Source organism: Phycomyces blakesleeanus (assembly GCF_001638985.1).
Source record: "Phycomyces blakesleeanus NRRL 1555(-) unplaced genomic scaffold PHYBLscaffold_29, whole genome shotgun sequence".
Classification (NCBI taxonomy): Eukaryota; Fungi; Mucoromycota; class Mucoromycetes; order Mucorales; family Phycomycetaceae; genus Phycomyces; species Phycomyces blakesleeanus.
The window spans coordinates 224,878-237,426 of NW_017265162.1; the positions used below are offsets into that span (position 1 = coordinate 224,878).

General features: G+C 33.8%; 4 protein-coding genes across 4 annotated transcripts in view; 3 read left to right on the forward strand and 1 right to left on the reverse strand.

Annotated features, from left to right (window-relative positions):
* The first annotated feature begins 5,020 nt into the window (after nucleotides 1–5,020).
* PHYBLDRAFT_128049 (hypothetical protein) lies at nucleotides 5,021–6,858 on the forward strand. The gene is made up of 9 exons (XM_018429200.1): nucleotides 5,021–5,065; nucleotides 5,179–5,274; nucleotides 5,348–5,376; nucleotides 5,499–5,676; nucleotides 5,807–5,900; nucleotides 5,989–6,102; nucleotides 6,190–6,256; nucleotides 6,346–6,404; nucleotides 6,493–6,858. Exons 1-9 carry the CDS (start codon nucleotides 5,040–5,042, stop codon nucleotides 6,733–6,735), a joined length of 906 nt encoding a protein of 301 aa, XP_018285506.1. The 5' UTR covers nucleotides 5,021–5,039; the 3' UTR covers nucleotides 6,736–6,858.
* Nucleotides 6,859–7,171: 313 nt separating this feature from the next.
* Nucleotides 7,172–8,878, forward strand: PHYBLDRAFT_174165 (hypothetical protein; the record flags this gene model as incomplete). Its single annotated transcript, XM_018437200.1, has 6 exons — nucleotides 7,172–7,245; nucleotides 7,315–7,369; nucleotides 7,739–7,939; nucleotides 8,085–8,133; nucleotides 8,202–8,302; nucleotides 8,435–8,878. The coding sequence occupies 6 exons, from the start codon at nucleotides 7,172–7,174 to the stop codon at nucleotides 8,876–8,878; spliced, it is 924 nt and encodes a 307-aa protein (XP_018285507.1).
* A 273-nt stretch (nucleotides 8,879–9,151) lies between these two features.
* On the forward strand, nucleotides 9,152–9,897 carry PHYBLDRAFT_69343 (hypothetical protein; the record flags this gene model as incomplete). Its single annotated transcript, XM_018442079.1, has 3 exons — nucleotides 9,152–9,215; nucleotides 9,488–9,575; nucleotides 9,690–9,897. 3 exons carry the CDS (start codon nucleotides 9,152–9,154, stop codon nucleotides 9,895–9,897), a joined length of 360 nt encoding a protein of 119 aa, XP_018285508.1.
* A 1,419-nt stretch (nucleotides 9,898–11,316) lies between these two features.
* PHYBLDRAFT_174166 (hypothetical protein) overlaps nucleotides 11,317–12,549 on the reverse strand; it is a gene marked incomplete at both ends in the record, with an annotated part of 2,585 nt that continues 1,352 nt past the window's right edge. The window contains 6 exons of the mRNA XM_018437201.1: nucleotides 11,317–11,486; nucleotides 11,593–11,684; nucleotides 11,760–11,790; nucleotides 11,863–11,872; nucleotides 12,120–12,146; nucleotides 12,199–12,230. Of these exons, the coding sequence (XP_018285509.1) occupies nucleotides 11,317–11,486; nucleotides 11,593–11,684; nucleotides 11,760–11,790; nucleotides 11,863–11,872; nucleotides 12,120–12,146; nucleotides 12,199–12,230 (362 nt within the window). The remainder of the gene's footprint in view (nucleotides 11,487–11,592; nucleotides 11,685–11,759; nucleotides 11,791–11,862; nucleotides 11,873–12,119; nucleotides 12,147–12,198; nucleotides 12,231–12,549) is intronic.

Consider the following 12,549-nt stretch of genomic DNA (forward strand, 5'->3'; position numbering starts at 1 on the left):
TATACATATATACATAATTTAAATAATAAATCTACAATAATGATACTGGTGAATAAGTAGATAGATAGATAAGTACCTTTTCTTTACGGAAAGCTGTTAGACTTGGTGAGAGAGGATTGACTCTATGGTTACTAAAATCACGCTCTAGATTGCGAAGTTTCTCCATAGTTACAGGCGGTAAATTATCCATGGATGGAGCCCGCTGTTGATTATTCTCATAGCCGGCCTGTTGTGATGGTTGTGATGGTTGTTGTTGCTGCTGCTGTTGGTTGGTGGTTTGTTGGTTGGTTTGCTGATAATCGAGTTCTCTGAGCTTGTCTTTGAGCTGATTAATTTGTTTTGCAAACACGTTTTTTTCAATTACACTACGAGTCGCTTGCAGTTGTTTTTCCTTTTCTGCAAGTTGTTGCTCGAGTTCATTTCTGGGATGAGGGGAGGATCGGGCTGATGCCGATGTAGAGCTTGAAGGTGTAGGCAGCACCGGAGGGAGGGTACCTGATGTTGGTAGGGACAAGGAGTGTTTGGGGGGAGACGAGCTCATACTGCGAGATGGCGGGGTGCTGTAAGCATACACGCGCACAGCACAGTGCAACTATGACAAAAGGAAGAATGAAAAAAATAAAAAAAATAAAAAAAGAGGGGCAAAAAGTAAAAAGGTGGCGATTAAAAAAAAATAATGGTTTTTTTTGGTTGGTATGGAGGCAAAGTAAAGAGGTAGGATATTTGCACCTTCAACAGAACACAATGACGTCGACTATGTTCAAAGGCCCGCCTGTTGTAATATATATATTTGTGTATGTATATGTATATGTATATGTATATGTATATGTATATGTATATGTATCACTGTGTGGTCTGATGAATTCTATCCATGACTAGAGGGCTTGATTTTTTTAATAATGATAATAGAAATAATTTATTACTACTACTGTTATTAAATGAGCAAACAAACATTTATTGGTTGGTTGATTTATATTTATGTATACAGAATATAACAACTACCAAAAATGCAGTAAAAATACCTAATGAATTTCTTTAAAGAATGTTTACGATAATAGTAATGAGGATAAGGATAATCTTAATAATCATAATGCTTATCTCTATAGTTACCCATACCTCAGGTTAAAGAAGTTCTGTTGAAGAATATGTGTAAGTTTGTTGTTAAGATTACACAATGAAACGTGACATTATAGTGTTTTAATGTACTGTTCACAATCATGGATATTAAGTATATAAATGTATGTATGTATGTAGGTATCTTACTTGTAGAAGTCTGTAGAACTCTATAATATTATATATAGAATAAAGAATATGTCTACAGCTCTATTTACTGCGAGACTGTATCTTATTTGAAGATTTTTTGGGGAAAATGGAAAGAGGGGGGATGGTAAATATGCATGTGTTTCATCTTACTGTCAGGCATTCCATTAAATTCAACCAATAAGATAATAATGTAGTAAAAGAGTAATGTAGTAATATAGTAAGAAAAAGAGATGTTGCTACTTGAAATATAAAACTATACATATATATGCGTATATGTGTGTATGTATGTATGTATGTAATGATATCTGAAAAACACAAAGTAAGAATCTTGAATAGTCTTAGTATATTCAAGGCTTGACAACAGCAGTACACAATCAACACCTTTGAATCCTTGGGGCCAATTCAAGATAGTCAAATTGTAGGTTAGTCATTCCTCAAACTCACCCCTTCTTTTATTCTTATACTTGCACTTGTTTCCTTCTTTTTAATACATTAATATCCTGCAACCGATCGACAGATTCCCTTTTTATTGGGCATTTTAAAGAAATAATATATATATAATATAAGGACAGCTTCTTTTACAAAAGTACGTCGGTATCACTATGGTAGAAGGTTACTTTTTTTTTCTGGTTTCAAATTATGTTTTGTTTTTGGTTTCATATGCTTCAATTACCTGCAGAAGATTAATGCACTCAAAAGAGTACATTTACAAATAAAGACGGTTGTCCGATAATTACTGTTTGTATTTGATGGTTCCAAACTTAACAGTTACATAGTGATACAAATAAACTATCTTTTTTTCATAAACACAAAATGTCTTACAGAAAAGATGAATACATTTATAAACAGCCCAGAATAATAATCATAACATAAAAAGGACTTGTATTTTATCTTGTCTCCTAGGATACTGCAGATTTTACATATATTAAATGCACACCCAAATATATATATATATATATATATATATATAAGAGATAGAGATAAAGAAATGATTAGGATAATGAATTGAAAACATACGCCTTTATTGTTTAATACAATTGCTATTATTATCATTACTATTGGTTTTTTTGGTTTTATTAATTAAACTGTAAAATATTCAGTATTAAAAAGAAAACAAAACATAATACTACAATTTGGATTTCAATTAGATTCAAATATATATATGTATTTATTCATTTTATACAAGGCCAATTACCCCCCACACACAGCAGTTATTGGCTTTTATTCTTTGCGTCTTCATATTTTGTCTCATGCTGTACCACCACACTACTAAAGTAACCATGGGTACAATTTGGGTCTTTTTTTTTGGGATTATAGCAAAATTACACAGTTACACCAAAATTACAGTGAGTTACGATAAGTTACAAATAGTTATAAGGAATTACAGAAAGTTCCGATAAATTACAAGGAATTATGAATTAAAAATAATAATGTTCAAGGTGAGAAAGGATCCTAGCTGTAGGAAACGTTAAATAAACTATATACGTATTTACTCTTGTATTGATACCACGTTTTGTTAACCAGTCCTTTGTTCCTATAGTATATTGTCCATCACGATATTTATTCTATCTATAATTATACTAATAAAGCACATAATGAAAGGATTTAATGAATGATTGTCAAGCATGCAGGGCTAATTAAAAGGATATATCGTATTATGATCTGGATCTGACATTTGTGACAAATAATCTATTGATTTTCTTGCTGTTGACATAGAGTAATGATAAAGAAGCCTCATGCCTGTTTGCTTTTGTGCAATAGAATCTCTATTCGAACAAAGCACTCCGTTCACATCTAATATACATTATCTATTTTTTTTCTTTAATTTTGACAAGACTGACTATAGACTGTTTGAGTCTTCAAAAAATATGCATGTGTCCAAACGTATAAAAGTGTTTTATAAATTTAAACGTCTTTTTTTCTTTTAAAAAAAAAGACATGCTAGAATGTGTATATCAATAGTGTTCCTGGCATAGTTTTTGTAATAGTTACTGAATACAAAGAAAGGCATATAAAAAAGTATAGCTAATAGTGAATGACATCATTAATACTTGCTGTCACTGTTATAAATAAATAACCAAATAAATAAATACTTGAAATTAATTTTTTAGTAACTAAAGGAGAGGATAATTAATTTCCCCTAAATAATAGCACGTTTCTGCTTGTTGTGCACCACAGCACAATACTTAATAAGCTATTGAACTATTGAACTATATATAAATAAATGTTAAAATGCACAAATATAGGCATATTATAAGTACCGTTTTTAGCTTACAAATGAAAGAAAAGGTTTCATGGTGAGGTAATGATTGCAATGGTAACTCAATAAAAAAAGATTACAGAATATTGTACAATATTTCACTGAATAGGCCAATTATATTAAAGAAAAAGAGATATTCTTCATGGAACTTTTGCTTGCTTTTGGGCACACGAAAATAAACACCCAAAAGTAAGATGTCGACGTACTCCTTTAATCAAAATTAGCAGTGCCAAAATTAAAAAAAAATAAAAAAATTAGATAATCGTACAGTAAACATTCCTTGTCAAATTAAAGAATTGTTTGTGGAATAAACAATTGAATGCTATACTGTTGATTTAGTCCGTGAATTTGCGTAGATGTTGGTATCGATACTAGGAGATGATGTTCTGTTATGTGTCAATAATATGTAATATATGCTTTCTCTATCAACTAATTGAATATGCTATACATAGCTATAGTCATAATTATAATATTTAGTACTAGTTGCTAGTGTATTCTTTACGCACAGATAGTGTCTATTGAAACGCGCCTACTTTTTAGTACAATTCCAGAATATCGGTAATTTAATGGGATTCGATATCAGTGATATGTGCTTTCTTGATAAAATACAAAATTAAGAGTACCAAAAGAAAAAACAAAAAGATGACAACCATATATACATAGTAAGTGCGTTAGTAAAGCGTAATATAGAAGTAGCCGTGATATTTTTTTAGGTTCTTTCTTTCTTATCACTGGATTATTCATTAAGTAAGGGTACATTAATAATGGACTGATTAGACTTATACAAATGTACCAGAAGTAAATAAATAAATAAAAGCGTTTATCAGCTTTATCCCAAACTTGTGTAGTAACAAAAGTTCGGGTTCTCATGGTTACATAAAAGATACCTTATATATGTACTAAAATAAAGTATAAAAATAATAAGGGTGGTAACCATAGTCGTACATGATCCCAACATTCTCCCGAGTTATACCACATAATATATTGAATCTCTTGGCTTATAAATCAATTGTTCTTTGATAAGTTCCAGTACTTTCTGACAAAAAAAACAATAATAGAATAGAATAGAAATGCAGATAGATCCCTTATCTAGAATTGTTTAAATCCCAACGATTAAATATACAAGCTCTATACACTATAAAGCATCTCATAAAAGCTAGTTCTTTAGCAACAAATCCTAGGTGATTAATATAATATAATAAATAAAATAAAATATGGACAAATATTATATATTACATTGGTGCACCCAGTTCTTGATCATAGTACGCAATCTTTACCTTGTCTTGAATCATTTTTATATATATATATATTGTATTCTGTAATACAATCCCCGAAATGCTTACATACGTATACATATATTATTTATATACATTAGTATTCCAAGGTCACACTATGTGACGCGATTATATCTATCGTAATACGAAAAATTAAGATTTTGACAGAGACATTAAAAAGGCTTCAATTTTCGAGTGATATGAGCATTTACTTTCTCTTCTTCACATAACTGATAACAATAATGTCTGCCGTCCCTATTCTCAAGTTGTAAGTACTACTGCCCTTACAATTGTAAAGAGAGAAAAAAAGAATTCGAAAAAAGTCATTGTCAAATTGCTTTAACTAACGACTTCTTTCTATCTATTGATATGCGCTTTCAGGAACACTGGCGCATCTATTCCCGCTGTTGGTCTTGGTACATGGCAAGCAAAGCCCAACGAGGTTTACCATGCTGTCCTCGCTGCACTCAAGGCTGGGTAAGTTTAATATACAGAATCTGATATAAATTGCAAAAAAATATTTGGTGGTCTAATTCAAATCCCTCTTTAGCTACCGTCACATTGATGCTGCTTATATCTGTAAGTTTCCTTTTTTTTTAAAAAAAAATCTATATATATATACAATATAACAAGAAGCTGGCTGATCTGGAGTTCAAGGTTAATCAAGCATTTCATTAACAATAATGGCTATAATCGATTAGACGGTAACGAAACCGAGGTCGGTCAGGCCATTAAGGACAGTGGCATTCCTCGTGAGCAGCTCTTTATCACAACCAAGCTCTGGAACACTTTCCATCGTCCCGAGGATGTGCCCAAGGCACTCGAGCTTTCTCTCAAGAACCTCCAACTCGAATATCTTGACTTGTACTTGATCCACTGGTAATAAATTTGTAAAATATATCAGTAGTAGTAATAGTAGTAGCAGAAGTAGTAGTTATTCTTTTCTTTCTGTGTGTATTTGTGTGATTGGGAGGACAGTGATATTTATAAGACTCGTTTAATTTATTAGGCCTGTTGCATTTGCCGCCGGAAAGGACAATGCTCCCCGAGGAGAGGATGGCAAAATCCTCACCGACTCGACCGACTTCACGGAGACCTATGCTGTGAGTATATTGGAGGCATACGGCCTTATTTTTTTCTGTTTAAATCAGCGCCACTAATCACATATGGATTTTCCTTTTCGCTTTACAGGCTCTCGAGAAGCTTCCTAAAGAAAAGGTTCGCGCTATTGGCGTGAGCAACTTTAACATCCCTAAGCTTGAGAAGCTCCTTAAGACCGCAAAGGTTGTTCCTGCCGCTAACCAGGTATGTATATATATATATATATAGACGTGTATGTGTATTTCTTAAACTCTGTTCAATTAACGTATCTTTATCTCTGTCTGTGAAAAGGTTGAGATCCATCCTTATTTGGTCCAGGATGATCTTGTCAACTTCTGCAAGGAAAAGGGCATCCTTAGTAAGTTTTGATAGTTGTTATTAAGCATGGTTTGTTATGAGTATTAAATGGGTTTGTTTCTTTCTCTCTATCTCTCTCATTGTGTTTAGTCACCGCTTACTCTCCTCTTGGAAGCACAAACTCTCCTTTGCTCAAGGACGAGAAGGTGGTATGTATAACACAGCTGAGTTACACAACTGGCTTGCATGTACAGTAAATTAATTGTACTGTGTGAACCTATCCTTCGTATTCTCTAGATTGCTATTGCCAAGAAGTACAACAAGAGTGCCGCCCAGATTCTCCTTGAATGGGGTGTCCAGAGAGGCTATGCTGTTATCCCCAAGTCTGTCACTCCTTCGCGTATTGTTGAGAACATTAACCTTAGCAAGATCAGCGATGAGGACTTCAACGCATTGAACAACATTATTGGCGACAACTCAAAGCGTATTGTTGATCCCTATGATTTCTGGGGTATTGATGTCTTTGATAGCCATTTGTAAAATATTCTAGACCTATAATCCAATCCTTTTGTTTTCTTTTGTTTGCTGTCAATTAGCGTTCTATAAATAATAAATAAATGAATGAAAACATAACATATCCATAACTTTTACAGCCTCAAGCTTTGTGTGTAGTTTGAATTGCTTTTTAATACATTATCTGATATTGATATTGGTATGACGCTAATACAGTATCTTGAATTTACCATGCAATCTTTATATATATATATATATATTAGGGAAGGAGTAAGGAAAGGTGGGCAAATACTTTTCAGTATTAACCAAGATACAAATTTGACTAGTTCATTGTCAAGACTGTATATGTAGGACTGTATATCTGTGTCCCTATGTGCGCGTTTGTCTTTTTAGGTTTCTCTCTCTAAAAAAAGGGTAAAAATTGCCTTTCCTGTATATATACAGTAACCCAAAACACTAAGAAATGACCTCTTTTGTCAACCTATTTGCACAAGAGCTTGCATCATATTTGATCTCAAATATGCTTTTCAAACATACGTAAAGGAGTCATAATTCATGTATATGTATTTTCGTTGATTTGATTTAATAAAATATGCTCCTGACTAGATTATTTGTGCATTTAGATTGGCTTGAGTATGCACACACCCATCTACCCACATCGGTAAGTAATTTCTTGTTCTTTTCTTTCTTTATTTTTGTTCGGTGTCTTGAGGCGTGATTTTTGGATATGTTTTCATGTAGATATATTTTGTCACATATAGAAGAAGTGGTATTATAGGTCACCATCAAATAAACCTAATATTTTCACACTTGTTAATTGTTTCTGATGTGATATTACAGAGCATACTGTATATATCCAATTTACTTACAAGACATCTGTACAAATCAAATCAAAGGGGAAACAATACTAGGATGATAAATGGTGAACAATAGGAGAGCGAGAGTAGTTGGAATGGCTAGAAAGTATTAGGAATGTCTTATATTTCTTTCTATTCCTTCGTTTTCTTTCATTTTTGGGTGGTGTGTATAGGAAACAGTTATTAAGATACAAGGTCATCATTCTTTACAAACTACATTTATTAAGGTGACCTTGGTTTCTGTATTCCGATTTGGACGTAGTCTTATCAGTATAGTCTTGGCCTTTTATTCTTCTCCACTTTTATTTATTTTTTGGTACACCAAATATTATCCATTATCATGGGAGCGGACAGCTACAAAGCCTGCTGGGAAGGTATAATGAGCCTAGACCGTATAATAGTTGTTCTGTCTATTGTCTATGGTGTAAGATATATATATTTCCACAAAACCCAACAAAATACAAGTTGATGTTGATTTGTTCTTACTGATGGCTGTTTTTTTTTATAAAAAACAATTAGATAAGAGCAATACAACAGACATGGGGGGCTCTGGATAATGAATGGCCTTGTGAGTGGATATTTCATACCATCTAGAAACAGCTCTTGATTGAGCATTGTTTTGCTTTCAATTTGTAGCTTCCTTCGATCACTTTGTACGCCCAACAATGTACATGGCTGCCATATTCAGTGTTCTTTTAGCCCTCGTAGCACTAACAGCCGCAATTGGAATTTTCAAGGTAAACCTAAAAAAAAAGCGCAGGGGGAGAGAGTAAGGTGAAGTGAGGTAAGGCAAGGTGTGAAGAATAACTGTTAAGAATGGTGGCACTAAGAACACAGAGCCCATAATAACAGTTCTTGGGATTTTATAGAAACGATTCTTACGACTCGTATATTTTTTTCCACTTCCTTGTTTCACAATATCCTTGCTAAGTGTTTTCAACGACGTGACAGAATTGGCTTTGATGGTGATAGGCAAAGACTTGTTCTTGGCTGGGTGCGCTAAGGAAAAAACCGAACTTCTTTTGTCTGTGATGCAATCCTGTGATAGTTGTGTTGTCGAACAAGCGTGTAATCGTATATGGAACTCTTCACTGGTGTGGATATCGACTGGGACCATATTCAATCTCGGAATAGATATATGTTTTATTTGCTGCCTCTATCGGTTCCAACGTCAGCAGACTCAACTAAGCCGTATAATTCCAAAAAATGGTGATGCTTTGTCTATAGAATGTAGACAGAACATCGCAATAGGCTGTGATAATATCCAGGAAGCGTCCACATTAGCAGTAGGACAAACATCTACATCAAAATAGAAATAATTATTAAAGAAGAAAAAAGAAGAAGAAACAATGCATGTATATACATAGTCAGGAAAGTTGTATTTACGTATTTAAGTATTTCAATATCCATCATAAACAGCGTAAACAGTATTAAATTGATATCCATTACATAACTTTAGTATGCACATAGAATACTTTACAAATTGAAAAGCTTTATATTGTTTAATGAAGAAAAACCCAGATTTCGTTCAATAGTATATATGCGCATTTTTTGTCTTAATCTTTAGAGCCACCAAGCAACTTAACATGATCGGACTATATTTCTGGAAAACATCCTTAAGTATAGTGCCCTTGATCAAAATCCCCATGGGTATATTCGACTTTTGTGATTTGATTTCAAGATAGCTATCCTTATTCAAATTGATTATGTTTTACTATTGTTTTTTTTTGTTTACTTTGCTTTTATATGAGCTTAACTAATACTCCTACATAAAGCACCAGAATTCATTCTTATCTAATTTTATAATAATGCTTATGTTTTGTAGATATACAAGTGCAAAGACAATAAATGTAAACTATATAAAAACAACATAATTTTGTATATGATATATTTTTGTTTGTTTATTGATTGATTGGTTAAAGAAAAGTCTTTAGTATATACATTCTACATTTCCATCCAGGGAGAGTCCATCGGTGCTCCACATCTTGTTCTTGTGCTTCAAAATCTGCTGTAATAAAAAAGAAAGAAAGAAAAGAAGTATAAAAGTACATACCTGCAAAAACAAACACGCAGAAAAAAACGGACCCAACGAGAAAAAAAAACTAACTAAAACACAATACGAAGTTGGGGACATCTCACTTATACGACATCCGGTGGATCAGCACAACACCGAGATGAAGGACGACTAAGCATCAAAAAAAGAAGTTGGCGCAATGCCTTGAAACCTTCGGCCTCGTACTCAGAATCCTGGACACCACCAGAGCTCAGTCAGGGCCCCGAAGGTCACCCCGTTGGCTTGAACCTCGTTATATACAAAATAAGAACAAGATAAAATGCTGAGATGTTTTGCTTTAGCTTATGTTTTGGAACGATTACTCACCGATTAAGGAGTTCACCAAAGTACTTGCGCACTCTAATGAACTCGCCCGCTGGACCGCTATTTTTTTTGGAAGAAAAATATGCAGACAAAACACGTTAGTATCTTTTCATGTCAAGTTGGTAAGTAGTAAAATGGAAATTAGTAGCAGATTTTTGCACACAAGAACAAGAGCAGGAGTGTTTTTCTAGGCTTCTGGTTATGTCTTTCTGTCAGTCTATTGCAAATAACAAATAAAGAAGTTAGATCTTGCTCAACATTAATGCACATGAGGTTGGTAGCATTAGCCATTCACTCGTTTTCTTGCATCTGTCAAAGTTGAAAATATGGAGCGCCTCTTTAAAAAAGAAAAAGGCGAAAATATGTTCAGGTTAACTTATGACACCGAACGGGACATGTTTGAGCTGGCTTTAACATGCTGGTGGTCTTTACATTCGTTACTTACCTGGTGTAAACGTAGACAGACCTAAAAGAAGGGAAATACAGATAAACAGACGCGTATGCCCTTGAAATAAATTTTTCCTACGCCAATATAGATGACATCATCATCTATTTGTGATGCAAGCATTCTTAGCCACTGTGAGAAAAAAATTGCGCTTCAGGGGGTGATTTTAAAAAAATCACATGCATTCTACAGAATCGCCCTCTGAATCACGCCTTTTTTTTTACCGCAGTGGTTATTTTGCTCTAATAAATTCTCTCACAGTGGCTAAGAATGCTTGCATCACAAATAGATGATGATGTCATCTATATTGGCGTAGGAAAAATTATTTCAAGGGCATACGCGTCTGTTTACTTGTATTTCCCTTCTTTTAGGTCTGTCTACGTTTACACCAGGTAAGTAACGAATGTAAAGACCACCAGCATGTTAAAGCCAGCTCAAACATGTCCCGTTCGGTGTCATAAGTTAACCTGAACATATTTTCGCCTTTTTCTTTTTTAAAGAGGCGCTCCATATTTTCAACTTTGACAGATGCAAGAAAACGAGTGAATGGCTAATGCTACCAACCTCATGTGCATTAATGTTGAGCAAGATCTAACTTCTTTATTTGTTATTTGCAATAGACTGACAGAAAGACATAACCAGAAGCCTAGAAAAACACTCCTGCTCTTGTTCTTGTGTGCAAAAATCTGCTACTAATTTCCATTTTACTACTTACCAACTTGACATGAAAAGATACTAACGTGTTTTGTCTGCATATTTTTCTTCCAAAAAAAAAATAGCGGTCCAGCGGGCGAGTTCATTAGAGTGCGCAAGTACTTTGGTGAACTCCTTAATCGGTGAGTAATCGTTCCAAAACATAAGCTAAAGCAAAACATCTCAGCATTTTATTTTGTTCTTATTTTGTATATAACGAGGTTCAAGCCAACAGGTTAACCTTCGGGACCCTGACTGAGCTCTGGTGGTGTCCAGGATTCTGAGTACGAGGCCGAGGGTTTCAAGGCATTGAGCCAACTTCTTTTTTTGATGCTTAGTCGTCCTTCATCTCGGTGTTGTGCTGATCCACCGGATGTCGTATAAGTGAGATGTCCCCAACTTCGTACTGTGTTTTAGTTAGTTTTTTTTTTCTCGTTGGGTCCGTTTTTTTCTGCGTGTTTGTTTTTGCAGGTATGTACTTTTATATTTCTTTTTTCTTTCTTTTTTATTACAGCAGATTTTGAAGCACAAGAACAAGATGTGGAGCACCGATGGACTCTCCTGGATGGGCATATAGGATTTATCGACTGGAATTATATATATACTTAATATTTACCTTCAATAAATAAATAAATAAATATAAACATTATATCCAAGCGTGTATTATCCTTGTACTTACCTGTTTACAAAATATAGATGTGCTTTTAAAGCTATAAAAGAATAAAGATATATGTTAGTAATAGAACAACTTGTCACCTTTTCAGTAAATGCACACTTCTTACATTGGTTACCCTTTATATTTATGGAAGAGTTCATTGTTAGTGAATATTGCTATATTTAAGACTTTTAGCTGAGGTCGCATGCCGAATACATATTCCTATTATTTGAAGAGACAGACACTATGACCTCCCCTCCCTTTCACCTTACTTTACACAATTTAATAATATTTGCTTAACAATCATAATGAGTACATGATACACCTACCAGAAGTCTATTTCGGAAGTTTCATTTAAATGAATAAATAATACAGTGTTTCTACTTGGGATTTAGTCAAATTGGAAAATGTCTAGACAAATAGAAATTAATTTTCAAAGTAAACATTTATTCAGAAAACTTACCTGTAATTGTCTAGAGGTCTCAAAGAGCCAAACTGTTTATGTTACAGCGACTAGATTGTTATTGCTGTGGTTATCTATATACAGGTACTCAGATTCGTTAAGAGCATCTTCAGCTGTTAGGTTTCGGAAAGCATTTTATATAGTGTATATTAGCCACACTGAGGATTGAATACTGGTCAAAAAGAGATGGTCAGATTGTACTTATCATATAAAAGAATATCTGGGTTTTTTTACGATCTAAAGTTGTCCTTTCTTTACTAGCCTTCAGAACCTGTAATACATTGTGGCAACGAGATGTTCATACTGCAACATATATGATGACAATTGCTTTGTCAAATTGGAGAGGAACCC